Source organism: Notolabrus celidotus, chromosome 3 (assembly GCF_009762535.1).
Source record: "Notolabrus celidotus isolate fNotCel1 chromosome 3, fNotCel1.pri, whole genome shotgun sequence".
NCBI lineage: Eukaryota > Metazoa > Chordata > Actinopteri > Labriformes > Labridae > Notolabrus > Notolabrus celidotus.
Genome location: NC_048274.1, coordinates 30,999,309 through 31,012,452, shown reverse-complemented (window position 1 = coordinate 31,012,452; position 13,144 = coordinate 30,999,309). Strand labels below are relative to the sequence as shown.

The 13,144-nt window shown below is 40.4% G+C and overlaps 1 protein-coding gene across 5 annotated transcripts in view; it reads left to right on the top strand.

Annotated features, from left to right (window-relative positions):
• Nucleotides 1–12,410, top strand: part of neo1a (neogenin 1a) — a 177,416-nt gene extending 165,006 nt beyond the window's left edge. Inside the window, exons 18-29 of one of the 5 annotated variants that reach the window (XR_004630789.1) lie at nucleotides 2,181–2,319; nucleotides 3,597–3,704; nucleotides 4,178–4,372; nucleotides 5,289–5,321; nucleotides 5,581–5,649; nucleotides 5,824–5,953; nucleotides 6,065–6,309; nucleotides 6,832–6,924; nucleotides 7,376–7,544; nucleotides 8,761–9,048; nucleotides 9,794–9,930; nucleotides 10,549–12,410. Coding sequence is in view for 1 of the 5 variants with exons in the window: in XM_034680412.1 (XP_034536303.1) it covers nucleotides 2,181–2,319; nucleotides 3,597–3,704; nucleotides 4,178–4,372; nucleotides 5,289–5,321; nucleotides 5,581–5,649; nucleotides 5,815–5,957 (687 nt within the window). In the remaining 4 variants the exon portion in view is untranslated. Of the gene's footprint in view, nucleotides 1–2,180; nucleotides 2,320–3,596; nucleotides 3,705–4,177; nucleotides 4,373–5,288; nucleotides 5,322–5,580; nucleotides 5,650–5,814; nucleotides 5,958–6,064; nucleotides 6,310–6,831; nucleotides 6,925–7,375; nucleotides 7,545–8,760; nucleotides 9,049–9,793; nucleotides 9,931–10,548 lie in introns of those variants that run through there. The other 4 variants (XR_004630790.1, XR_004630788.1, XR_004630787.1 and 1 more) reach the window with 4 other exon arrangements.
• Nucleotides 12,411–13,144: the final 734 nt, after the last annotated feature.

The following is a 13,144-nucleotide window of genomic DNA, read 5'->3' as shown; positions in this document are numbered from 1 at the left end:
TGCCTCATGAATATATAAGACAAGTATTCTCAATGTAGCCCAACCACAGCGGTAGCATAATAATCGAGCAATAATCTATTCTTATCATGTGAGGGACAAGTCTCTCTCTCTCTACTCTTAAATGTACAATTAAGAAAGGAAGAAGTGGGAATATATCAAATATCAAAGATAGTATCACTGCAGTGCCTGCATCAGTCTTTCCTCATGAATCCTCAAATTTGATCTAGCTAATATAATGGTGTGACGAAAACAATTGTTGTCTCCCTTCAATTCTGCCGATATATACATGTGCATTTATTGATTAAATTGAGAAGTGTAGAAATAAGAAGACAATAATAGACATTGCAAACACATCTGCACATAGTCAAAGGTCTTCAGTAGCTTAGCTTATCTATTTCATGATGATATAGAGTGAAAACAGATCATCTTGTTTACATTGAAACACTGAAATGAGAGTGTTTATTGCTTCATGGAATAAATTCTGACACAACTAGTGTGCAGTTTATTTAATTCTGTTAACCAAGCTCATTTGTAAAGTTCATGTTCAGTGAACTCCTCTGTTGCAGCTTTGGAATATTACACTGATTTTCTGGGATTAGTGTCAAACAGATGCAAATGTAGTGTCGCTGTGTGTGAAGTCATGCACACGAGTGTAACGTGTTAAATATTTGTAGTGAGTCACGATGACATGAGTCTGTGGAAAGGTGTTTGAGATTCAGCTTCAGATTCTTGAATTCATAATTCTCAATTATGATGATTTGTTGTCTCTGAAGGCCACATTCCAGTTTGTGTGTGTGTGTTTGTGTGTGTATTTGTGTTCACGGTTGTATGCCTGTGTGCAAACCTGTGACCGAGCAGAGCTTAGATAAAGGCCTGCGTTTACTGATAAATTATTCAACAAGGACAAGACAAACTGAGAACTAGAAAAAGAGGGAGCTGATCTGACAGTGCATTCACCGCTCAGACACACACACGTAGACACACACACACACACACACACACACACACACACACTTGAGCACACACACTTGAGCACACAGAGTCATGTCTTGCTGCTATGAGTGGATGCTTAAATTGGTTGGATTCTCACACTGTGACAGTAATTAAAGACTTTCACAGGCTCATTATGTTTCTGTCCCATTAACCAAATTCAATATATTAACAAGTCTATTAGAGGGCTCTCTTCCTGTTTTTATCGTTGGAGCGTGGACTGTATGGTGAACGTCCTGTGTATATAAACAGGTACAGCTGTCCCTGAGAGCAGCCTGACCATCAGAGACTCACCTTAACGCTTCTGTTCTTAACGTCCTGTCTTCTTTTAGAGCGAGGCTAGCCAGACAAGCTTTTACATTATTAAAGAGACAACGGCTCTCAAACTAGCAGCGTGTTTATAAGTACACTGCATTTTTTTTGTATCCCACTGCCCTCTGTATGACAGCCCCCTTTGGAGAACTACGCTTCTGTCATGGCACGCAGCATTGAAGCTATAGCTGTTAAAGACCTAATGATCATGAATCAATGCTACCGAGACCCAAAGAGCTGAATCTACACCCCTTTTCTCTCCAGACAGTTTGAGGCTGCAGGTCTCAAGAGTGCTTTTCATTATCCAATATTTAATAACTAATTGTAATGTTTTTGATGCCATAGAAATACTAAAATTACCCCAGGTGTGCATTGTTTGTATGGCAGTGATAAATTTCGTTTTTACAGTTTATGTAAAATGTCTACATTTGCCTTTGTGTAGCATTTTATTTAATCCCAGTTAGGGCAGGGCATCACAAAATCCATAAGGTTCTGCTTCCACTTAGTGGTCATTGTGTGTAATGTATCCTGAACTCTATGTAGGTCTGTTAGGACTCAGTGAAGAAAAAATACTTGTTCAAGTTTTTCACTTTTAAGGATTTCCTGCTTTTTTTTCTACTAATCTTTAAATGAATACGTTCAGGTTTGCAGATGTTCGTCAGGGTAAACAAGGAAACGAATGTTCTGAATTTTCTGATTGTACAAACTGAAGCATGAGTTGATTGTGTAAGAAGATAACCTGTAAACTAATGCACAATTTAAGGGGAATAAGTGTTATAAATGATTCAATCAGTTTTGGCTGTGTCAGCTAATGTTATCTACCATCTGTCTGTTTGTGTCTGTCTGTCTATGTGTGCGTGTTGCCTGTCTCTCCCCAGATGGCCAACACCACCAGTCTGAACCACATGGTGACGGGTCTGAAGCCCAACACATTGTACGAGTTCTCCGTCATGGTGACCAAAGGCCGCCGCTCCAGCACGTGGAGCATGACCGCACAGGGAACCACCTTTGAGACCAGTATGAGCACAAACACAAACACACACATACACACTAACACATACACATGAATAGCGTAACATAATGCAAATAATCACAGAGACACAAACCAACATGTCCAGCGTGACACGCCCCTGGCTGGCTGGGATTAACATTTCACTTTTTGCAGCCCAAAGGGAAGGAGAGGACATGACTGAGGAAAGTCATGTGGTCACTCCACAGTATGATATACCAAAATGAGATTAATACAGGTATTTATAAACAAATGGCACGTAAACTGAAAAAGCAATTTAGGAAGATTGGAGGAAATTTCGTGATTGTTGAAAAAAAAAAATCAGTGATCCTCTGCTGCTCACTCAGGGTGAGTGGGAACTAACTCTGCTTTAATGCAAAATACACAATTCATTAATGATGAAATAAAATAACAAAAATCAACTAATGATGATACAAATGAACCATTTTGTGTAAAGACAAATGATCTTTTACATTTTTCTCCTGATTTGCAGACCCATGGCCTGGAGCCTGAGGATCAATAGAACCCCAAAACATGACCTGACTCTGTGTGGATTTGACTTAATCAGAGAAAATGTATCTGTTTTGGTTTGGCACATACTGTAATTAGTTTTGAAATTAAGTGGGCATGACTTCATGTTCCTTTTGGCTCAGCACTAAATTTGAAGTATATACTAAATGATTTGTATCCACTGATTCAGCCAAATCAAAACAGATCATAGATCACCAGAATGAGTGATAGAATTACTCATAGAGCTGTGTTGCAGCATAAAGTCCTCTAAATCTATTAAATATTCTTCATTAAGAATGCACAATCACTTGAGTACATGCGTACCAGAAAAATGCAGAATTTTGCAAGCTTAAATCTAAGGTGTTAGAAAAATGCTTGACTATAAGTTTTAATTGCCGAGCTGAAAAAGTTGTACAATAAACAAGAAGTTTACTGTGAAACGTCATCTTTTGACGCATATTCAAAATGAGATTTATTGGGCTGTCAACATGAAGTGAAGCGATTTTTATTATTCAAGAGTGGAGAACAGCCAGTGTGCATTTCTGCCAGCCAGGGGTTTATTTAAAAGTCTATTATACCTGCTATGTCGTGAACACACACAAAAAGGTACAACAAACAAAAAGTAACCTTTACGTTATCAACACATACACACTGCTCATACCTGACTGGTAAGTGCGATGTGTTGTTTGGATTCAAAATTATACAAAACTCGACCTTTTATCGACTTTTGGACAGCATGACAAATGTCCTGTCTCTGTTTCCCCTCCCCCCTCAGTCCCCAGCTCCTCCCCGAAAGATGTGACTGTGGTGAGCAAAGAGAACAAACCCCGCACCATCATCGTGAACTGGCAGCCTCCCTCTGAGGCCAACGGGAAGATCACAGGTGAGAGTCAGAGTCTCAAGTGTGTTTAACAATTTCGTACTCATGACAGATAAAGGCTCAGGTTTTATGTCATCCGTGTGTCTGGACAGGAAAAGGTCAGCCATCTGCCTTGTTGTCTTCAGTTGTATTCTTCCCATTTGTAGCACTTCATTAAAAGTCTTGATTAATGTTGACTCGTTTTATAAAATTTAGGTGATCTACTTAAAAAAACACCACTACGATCTGCACAGAAATTGTGTTTTTCTTGCACTCTGGTCAGAGAGGAACGTTCATCTTCATCTGTAAACCAAACTGCAGTCTGAAGTGTTTCTCAAAGAAGATGTAATGCAGCAAATAAATAAATCCAATGAAGAGTATGATACATGATTCTACTCTTCTACTTGGCAGGATAAACCAAGTAGCACAAAAACATCTACCCAGCCTGTACACCACTGAATTTCAACTGTCCGTTATCTCTGCCCTTCTCTATTTAGGCTACATCATCTACTACAGCACAGATGTAAACGCTGAAGTTCACGACTGGGTTATTGAACCCGTCGTTGGAAACCGCCTGACCCACCAGATCCAGGAGCTGACACTGGACACCACTTACTACTTCAAGATCCAGGCTCGAAACTCAAAGGGCATGGGCCCGATGTCTGAGGCCGTTCACTTCCGCACTCCAAAGAGTAAGTTTGGAGGACAGAAACAGATGATTAGCATTAAAGTGCACCTCCTATTCATGACATGTTCTTCTTAAGGGTTGGTTCAACTCAAATAGAGAATGAAGATTTGTTTACTACAGCTCCATCTGCAGTGAAAATTCATTCATTCTGGTTTTAAGTTATTCTTTCTAAGAGTTCAAAAGAAGAAGTTTTCTTCGCTCCAAAGGTCCTCCAACTTCAGTAAATCTGATTTTTATAAACGATCTGCTAAGTGAAAGTGTTAAATTCTACAAACCTCCTGTCATCTCATAAAAAAAATGATCAAGTCGAACAACTTGTGGCTCTCCAGAGAGTTATTTTTCTTAACTTTAAACAAATGGTCTGATGTGCCAATCTAGACTAAAACACTTTTTAACACCTCGGGCAAATTGTCCTGATAAAGCAGCCAAGGAAAACTCCTGAGAGCTGCAGTGGGGATGTTTCCTAAGCCTTTTGAAATTGTTCAGAGTATCCAAATTACTGCAAAAGCTTGTAATCAAATCTACAACCAATTCTTATAGGAGAGAAGCTCTTTGTGTTCAGTCAGCTGGTGCTGCTTTCATCTGATTTTAAATTAAAAGTCCTCCTTGCGGACACTTTTTGTTCCAGTTTGTTTTTGTTTATTTGAAATGAGTGTTTCAAATTGCACTTTAGTAGGATGACTAATGATTTTTATTTAGTTCCTTTGCTTTTGCTATCGTCCTGGCTGTGTCTGTAGTAAACTGTTTCTTTTTGTTTTTTTCTGACTATTTCATACTCTTCTAGTTTTGCTCCTTTCCTTCTCCTTACAGTCTTCATCTTTTGCTTTATCTCCACCCTCCTTGCTGCTCTTTCCAGCTAACCGGTTTTTGCTTTTTATTGTCTCTCTCTCTCTCTCCCTGCTCTCCTTTGGCCTGTTAAGCTGAGTCCTCTGACAAAATGGCTAATGACCAAGGTAAACTTCCCCTCCACACTGTATCTTTTAACAGCTGACTCTGCACTGTGTGTGTCTCTGTTTCCAAATGTTTTCTACTCTTGTGGTGAAGAAAACTTTGGCAGACTCTTTTAGCACTCGTAGAATTGTCCAGATTGTGATGTTTTCCATGAATTTATATTCATGAATAAAAGAAAGCATGAGTGACTGTAGACAGGGCCTTGGGAACACTCCAGCAGAGTTCATGTAGTAACTTAAATATATTTTTGTTTTGAATCAGCCTCAAATCTTCCACCGAAGCAGGGACCCTCAGGCCCCGTAAATCCACACGACCCTGGAACCACTATTGGTAAGATTTCATTCACACTCCACCTTCATTGTTCTGTCAAGCAGACGATACAGAAACTAAAACCATGATCTGATGGTGTCTAACAAGTTTGACTTAAAAACTGACTCTGACTTTTAGGAGTGTTGATAAATGTATCATGGCTAATCAGCTGTTTCTTCTCTTGAGGTAAATCAGGTATGGGAGGAAACAGCGAAAACCACATCCTAGTCATCGTCATCATCATTTCAGTTGGTGCCTTCACCATAATTGTGGTAGTGGTGGGAGCCTTCCTATGCACACGCCGCACAACGTCTCACCAGAAGAAGTAAGAGGCTTGGTCACACCTTTACTCTAAACACACCTTCACCAATGATTATACTGATCATCACTAGCCACCTCAGAGATATTTCAGCTCCCTCTCTGTTCTCTCCTGCAGAAAACGTGCTGCTTCAAAGTCATCAAACGGCTCCCACAAATACAAGGGAAACTCTAAAGATCTAAAGCCTCCTGATCTTTGGATTCACCACGAGAGGCTGGAACTCAAGCCCATGGACAAGTCCCCGGACCCCACCCAGTCATGACCGAAACGCCCATCCCCCGCACCTCGCAGGACATCACACCAGCAGACAGTGGCCTGGAGAGAGGACCCCCACCTTCAGCAGCGACGGAACTCCTACCGTGGTCAGTCTTGCCCCAAGAGGGAAGACTTAAAGTTGATGTAATAGGAAAGAAATCAAAGTGAAACTCACCCCTGCTGCTTGAGCTTACATGTATAATAACACTGAGCCAGCGTCTTGAGTTTGGAGGAGAAAGGGCAGAAATATTTTATTATTATTAATATTTGATTCAGAGAACAGGTTTACTTCAGGAGCGTGACAGGAGGAAATATGTTCGTATTTCCTTGTGTTTGCTTTTGTTTTTCTTTTATTATCATTCAAAACATTTCCTGCTTTTCATACATTATGCACATTACCCAGCATGAAGGCAGTGCTGCAAGTGTTACAGCTTCCTGCAAACACAGTATGTCTATTCATTATCATTTGTCTATAACAAAAGAATGCTGAGTGTGACAATCAAGTTGAGATTAATCAGTACTAAGTCGTTCAAAATTGATTAATAATCCTGTGGAAGGATCATTCACAAAAATAATATTCAATAGAAAGTAGCTCTTTCTGATTGGCTGGTTTCCACCGTACCTTTTAGGCCACGAATCAGAGGACAGCATGTCTACACTAGCAGGCCGACGAGGGATGAGGCCTAAAATGATGATGCCTTTTGACTCACAGCCGCCTCAGCGTAAGTGTGTGTTTGTGTGTGTGTGTGTGTGTGTGTGTGTGTGTGTGTGTGTGTGTGTGTGTGTGTGTGTGTGTGTGTGTGTGTGTGTGTGTGTGTGGTGTGTGTGTGTGTGGTGTGTGTGTGTGTGTGTCAGCTCTTCAGAATTTACAGATTGTGAGTGCAACTGTTAAGAAATTACAGCAAAAAACATTGCAAGATATTACCAATTTCAAAATAATCTCATGCTATTTTTTTCATTCTTTCGAGAAAAGAAAGGTCAGCTACTGTAAATAATTCATATCTCTATGTGGTGAACCTCTGACCAACTGAGTACATTAATTAATGTGTGTTCATTACAAAAACTGCATGTGTGTGTTTCTCACCAGCAACAGTGTTCATCATTATCAAGTACGGTTAAACATCTCATCCTGTGTGTGTGTTTGTGTGTGTCTGTATCCATTTCCATTCACAGCTGTGATTAGTGCTCATCCATCCATTCCCTCGATAACCATCACCACCATTATCACATGGGCAGCCTGGCGTCGCCAACACGCAGCTACCTCTACCACCAGGGCGGCGGGCACCCTCGCCCGCACGCCTGTGCCACCCCATCTCCCATCTAGACAGGGTGGACTCCGAAGGTGAGACTCCGCCCCCTACTGGACAGTAGGAGGAGTACAGTGGAGGACAGACGTCATATTCATTCACTGATTTATTGTTGCTCATTCATTCATTCATACGCGGCTGCACCCTGCCACATTCATATTTTTGTTTTGTAAAGTGTTACTAACCTTTCTTTGAACTTCCTATATGAGATTATTTTTTAATGCCTTGTTCTACCCAACTCATCTTCTCCAAAATTACTTAAACTTTCCTATCAAGACTGCAGACAGATTCAACTTTTTGCAGTCAGGTTGTTGAGTTTCAAAGATGCTCTGATGTTCACTGCTAAACTGACAAACATGGATTCTTCTTTGTGATGGTGCTGCTTCATAGTGTACTTAGGAAAGTGAGCAGAATCATATCAAGGCTATAACTCCTCAAGTGTTTCCTGCTTTTAAAACAGTTCATACAAAAAGGTACTTTTTTTGTTATTACAATGCTTGTGTGTTTTATGAAGGTGTTAGGCAAATATAACGTTTTAATTTAGATATTTAAATATTTTTTGAGATGTTTACACATGTAGAGATTGTGTTAAGGATAAGAAGGAGCATTACGCTCGTCTTTATACTTGAAACAATAACCTGAAGAAGGGGGCATAAATCAGTGTTTTCCAGTGAAACTTAGCTATCTGAAAAATAATAATATAAGAATCAAGTGTAGTGAGAGAGGGATAAGTGAGCATCTAAGTTTTTATTCTTAAAAATGATAACAATAATAAGAATAATCTTAATTTATATAGCACTTTTCAAAACAGTGTTACAAGTGCTTTACAAATAGGAAAGAAACTAAAAGACAATAAAAGAGAAATGTGAGGAAGACCATGAAAAGAATAAAAAGAATAAAAACCAATAACCTGCAGGGAGGTGGCAGCAAAAAGAAAGGACAGAGAGGAAGATTTTTTAAAAAGGGTTAAGATGAGGTTAAGATAAAAAAAAAATAGTTTGCAGATAATAACTTTTGTCTAAAGTTAGAGAAGATTTCTATCACAAGAGCCAAAGCTGGTATAATGAAGGAGCTCATTTAATCCAGGAATGTATAGATAATCTGTGGTAATAGATTTAATAGATAATCTCCAGGATGTTTGTTGACTCAGGAGTCACTGACATGAGAAACTCTTTCCTCAATGTAAGCCTGCGTGAAGCCTCTGAATCTTTATGCTCATTATCCCTGGGCTCCCCTCTTCCCCCTCTCCAGAGTCTGTCAGGAACACCCCCAGTTCAGAGCCCCTCCCTCCCGCCACCGCCTCCTCTCAGGTGTCCTGCCCATCGGAGATCATGGTGGACCCTGAAGGCAGCTACCACGGCTCCACCACCACAGAGGAGGAAGCCCAGCTACTCCAGCAACCTGCCCCCCCACCGCCCGGCCACCCGCATGCCCACGCACACCCACTCAAGAGCTTCGCCGTACCTGCAATCCCAGCCGGCAGTCATCCAACATACGAGTCATCTGCTCTGCCCAGCACGCCTCTGCTGGCTCAGACTGGTGAGGAGTAACACACATGCACAAACACACACACACACTCACACACACACACACTCACACACTCACACACTCACACCACTCACACACACACACACACACACACACACACACACACACACACACACACACAGGGGAGCTGAGGTCAGATCAGACTACAAGACGGCCTGCTGTCTTCCAAGTTTTACACTGCGAATAAAATTTCTCATTGAAGCATCACGTGGTAATCAATCACACAATGCTTCAATTTTAAAAATATATATTTTTAGATATTTTCATTCAGCATTTTTAGTCATGCTGTTACGTCTTTTAATGTAGTTTTTATGTAAGGACTGCAAAACTGATATCCAGGTGCTCATTGTGAGTAATTACTGTGATATTAAGACTCTTAGTAAGCCACTTTTAGCCACTTTATCCTCACCTTCTTTACATTAGCAGCTGATCTTTACAGAAAAAGACCTAAACAAATGAGCACCAACAAAATATTCATCCTCCCCGGCCTATGTGTGGCACTAAACTCTAAATTAGACCACAAAGCAACCATATGTACTTCCACTTTTGCCTTGTGAGACTTTCAGTGTCCAGAACTGAGTCTGCTTTCAAACAGTGTGTTCTTCTGACAACAAATAGTTCTGGAAAATGTCGTAAAGACTTAAAGTTGACATAGTTTGCAGTCAGAGCAGTTTCTCGAGTCCATCAGTGCCATTTGTTGCCTTCACTGACTGTTGTAAATTTGTGTTACATTCAGGGCCTCCTACTCACCCCCATGTTGTTAAAACAGCCTCTATTGGAACACTAGGAAGGACACGAACACCGGTGATAGTCACTGTGCCCAACGCCCCAGACGTCCAGAGACCAGTAAGATGCTGGAAGACGTAGGACAGCGTGAGTATAGCGCCCCACACTGGCTGTTTGTAGTATGCAGGCCTAATGATGGTCTGTATGTAAAACTTATTCAGTATACAAATCACACACTCCTTCCAAATCCATGTCAGGTTTTTTGGGCACTGGATTATGAAGTCACTTGTAACTAGATTTTGGTGTTAACCACATTTTCTGTTTGTTCTTTCTCTCTTTTTATTCTGTCCAACTTCAATCTCACCATTTTTGTTGCGTTGTCGGCTGCCTTTCAATCAACTCATTTAACAACTTGCCTAACAAAACCCACAACCGGAATGACTTTACTTTCAATAATTTCTCCATCTCCTAATCCTTGGTTTTCTGTCGACTGCTCTTTGGTTCTGTATGTTTTGCTTTCGTCTGCTGCCTCCGTCTCTTGTTTCAATTTAAAGTCCTATTGACGCATCCCCCCAGCTCGCCTCATCCACCCATGAGACTCCCCCCTGTCCTCTGTGGAAGATCCCTGACTGACCCTCTCCTCCTCTCCTTTCCTCTCCTCTTTTCTCCTCCCTTCCTTCCTTCCTTCCTCCCTCCAGGTGCTTGCCTCCCTCCCCCCCTGCCCCTCCCCCGCCCCCCGCAGTAAACCCTGTTCCTCTCCCTCAGAGCTACGAGCCCGACGAGCTGACTGAGGAGATGGCCCACCTCGAGGGACTGATGAAGGACCTGAACGCCATCACAACAGCGCCATGAGCACGCACACACGCCTTCACATGCAGACACACTTTCTCTGTCATCCTTACACACACATACAGAAAGACACACACTCTTATGGTCAAACAAACACACCCAAACATAAACCGTTGGGAGCCAGAGGCTGGCGGACACAATATGGCGTCTTGTGCCCAAAAAAAACTCTCTCGTCCCCCTTCAGATATTAAAAACAAACTCCAGACTGAAACTTAGGAACTTTTTTCGGCTTACCTTGCTCAGTCTCAGGAAGGAGATTGCCATGAGAGGGAAGAAAAAGTGACACGCTTCATCTTTTTATGAAGAACCATTCTCAGAGACAATGAACTTTTAAACATTGGTCGCTTTCAACCGGAAGATTGTGATTTTTTCCTCAGCAAAAATCTGTGCGGTAGTTTTTTCTCTTTGAATGCTCACTTGAGACAGTTGAATCAATGTCAAGTCAAAAGGAGAAAGTCCCAAAAATATGCTGGTTTTTTTGATGTTGGTGCTCATGCGGCGCAGTCTACACACAGTGTTTGTTTGATTAGTGTTTTCTTTGTGCATTTTGTATATCTATTGGGCCGTTTCAGTGAAGTGAACATTGGATTTCCGCCCCCTCCTACTTTACCAGCTCACATTACTCATAAACCGATCGATCCTTGTTTTTGTTTTTACCCCATGTGTCGTATATTGTGCCATGACTTTTTATTATTTTCTATGTTATTGTATTATTTTTTTACACACATATTCTTATAAACATGTACATATGTTGTGTTTTTTTTAAACTGCCTCATTCTGTTGATGTTCCCATATTTCATTATTATTATTTTGGGATGAAAACGGGATTATGAGTCCTGAAGCTCAGTTTTCTTATCAAAAGGGGAGAGAAGCCTGACGTTTCTACCGTACATTCTTCTCTGGCATTGAGGTTGCCCACTTTGTAAATTAAAACATCTTTTTTTCAGTCTTTGATTCATTGTGGGAGCTCCGTTTTAAAAGCCTTACCAACATGTTTGTATGTTTGGGACAGTGGAGACGACTCGGCTCTCCATCGATGTCGCTCCAAGTCGTGCTGTCGACGCTCTACTTTTATGAGGCTCGACAGTTTCTCCTCGCAGATCAGGGGTACCCAGGACTCAGGGCGCTGACACGCACCCCTCCTTGAAAAAAGAAAAAAATAACCTCACATGGCACGTCAGTCAATAAATCACTTGCAACAGACGAGTTATCTTTTATACAAGAAGTTTGGTCGAATGTGTGTGTCGTTTCCAAAAACCAATGTTTGGTTTCAGACGTCTGTACTGCTGAACCATGTGTGCATTGTTCTCACAGCGAGTGTGTTTGCTGTATTTCTGCTGTTCTTCATCTGAATGCCCTGGGTTCTTTTACAAATCTTCTACGATGCAAAGATGTGGGCCTTTTGAATGGACTCCCAGATTTTTTTTACATGGTAGTTTTTGTATGAAGTCGAAAAAAAAAAACAAGAAGCTTGTTCTGTACACAGATCTGATGTAAAAAAGGAAAAAAAAGTTCATCTGAGAAACTAGTTTTTCATCACCCTCTTACCCAAAAGAAATTTGTCATTTGCAATCATAGTAATTTGCTCTACTTTTGTGAATACCATGTTTCTCATCAATGTACATCGTCATGAATGTCAATATAACCTGTAAGAGATTTAACTATGGATACAAACAAGGAACAAGTTTTGGGGAAAAATCATTGAAAACAAAGGAGGAGAAAAGGACCGGACTCCATTTGGGAAATAATCTATTGAGTTGTAAACAGCTGAACCTGTATTGCACTTTTTCACAATTTTTGAAAAGTACATTTCTTACATATCTTGTGTTTTAAATATCAAAAGCTGTTTGTGTAATGTAGTGTCCTAGGTAAGCAGCAGGCAGCTGGTCTTGTTTTTTTATGTTTTTTTTTTCTTTTGTTTTTGTTTTTTTGATTCAGAGATGATATGAATTTGAGCAGCTGAGTTGTTTTACTTCACAGCTCATGATGAGGAATTCTGTTGTTGCTTGTTCATGTACAGAGCTTTTTTTTTTTTCGCTTTCTGTAGAAAAAATCTGTGGCTTTTTAAAAAATGTTGAAAAAAGGTTTGGAAAAAAAGATGTTTTTTTATTGGTGCTCCTATACATTGTGTATACAAACTATTATGAATACTAACACAAGTAACTGTTGTGCTCGTTCTTTTCATCAAACACAATCAGGTGATAAACAGCATGTCTTGATCACTTTGGAGTTCAGACATGAAGTGAATCTTAAGTGTTAGACCAGATGAAGGTAGGTAAAGAGGCGGGTAAACAAAGGGAATAAATCAAATGTAAATCCAGCAAAAAGTTTAAAAAAGGATTTCTCATGTCTCTTATGAACCCTTCCAACAATTGCTGCTTCCAGTTTTATCGTGTCAAAATCTATGACTATTTTGATACAAGTCAAACATTTAATAATTGATGGAGAAAATGTAAACAGGTGGTTGAAAAATAAAATAATCTGAAACATCGTTAATTCAAAAGCTGGAAAA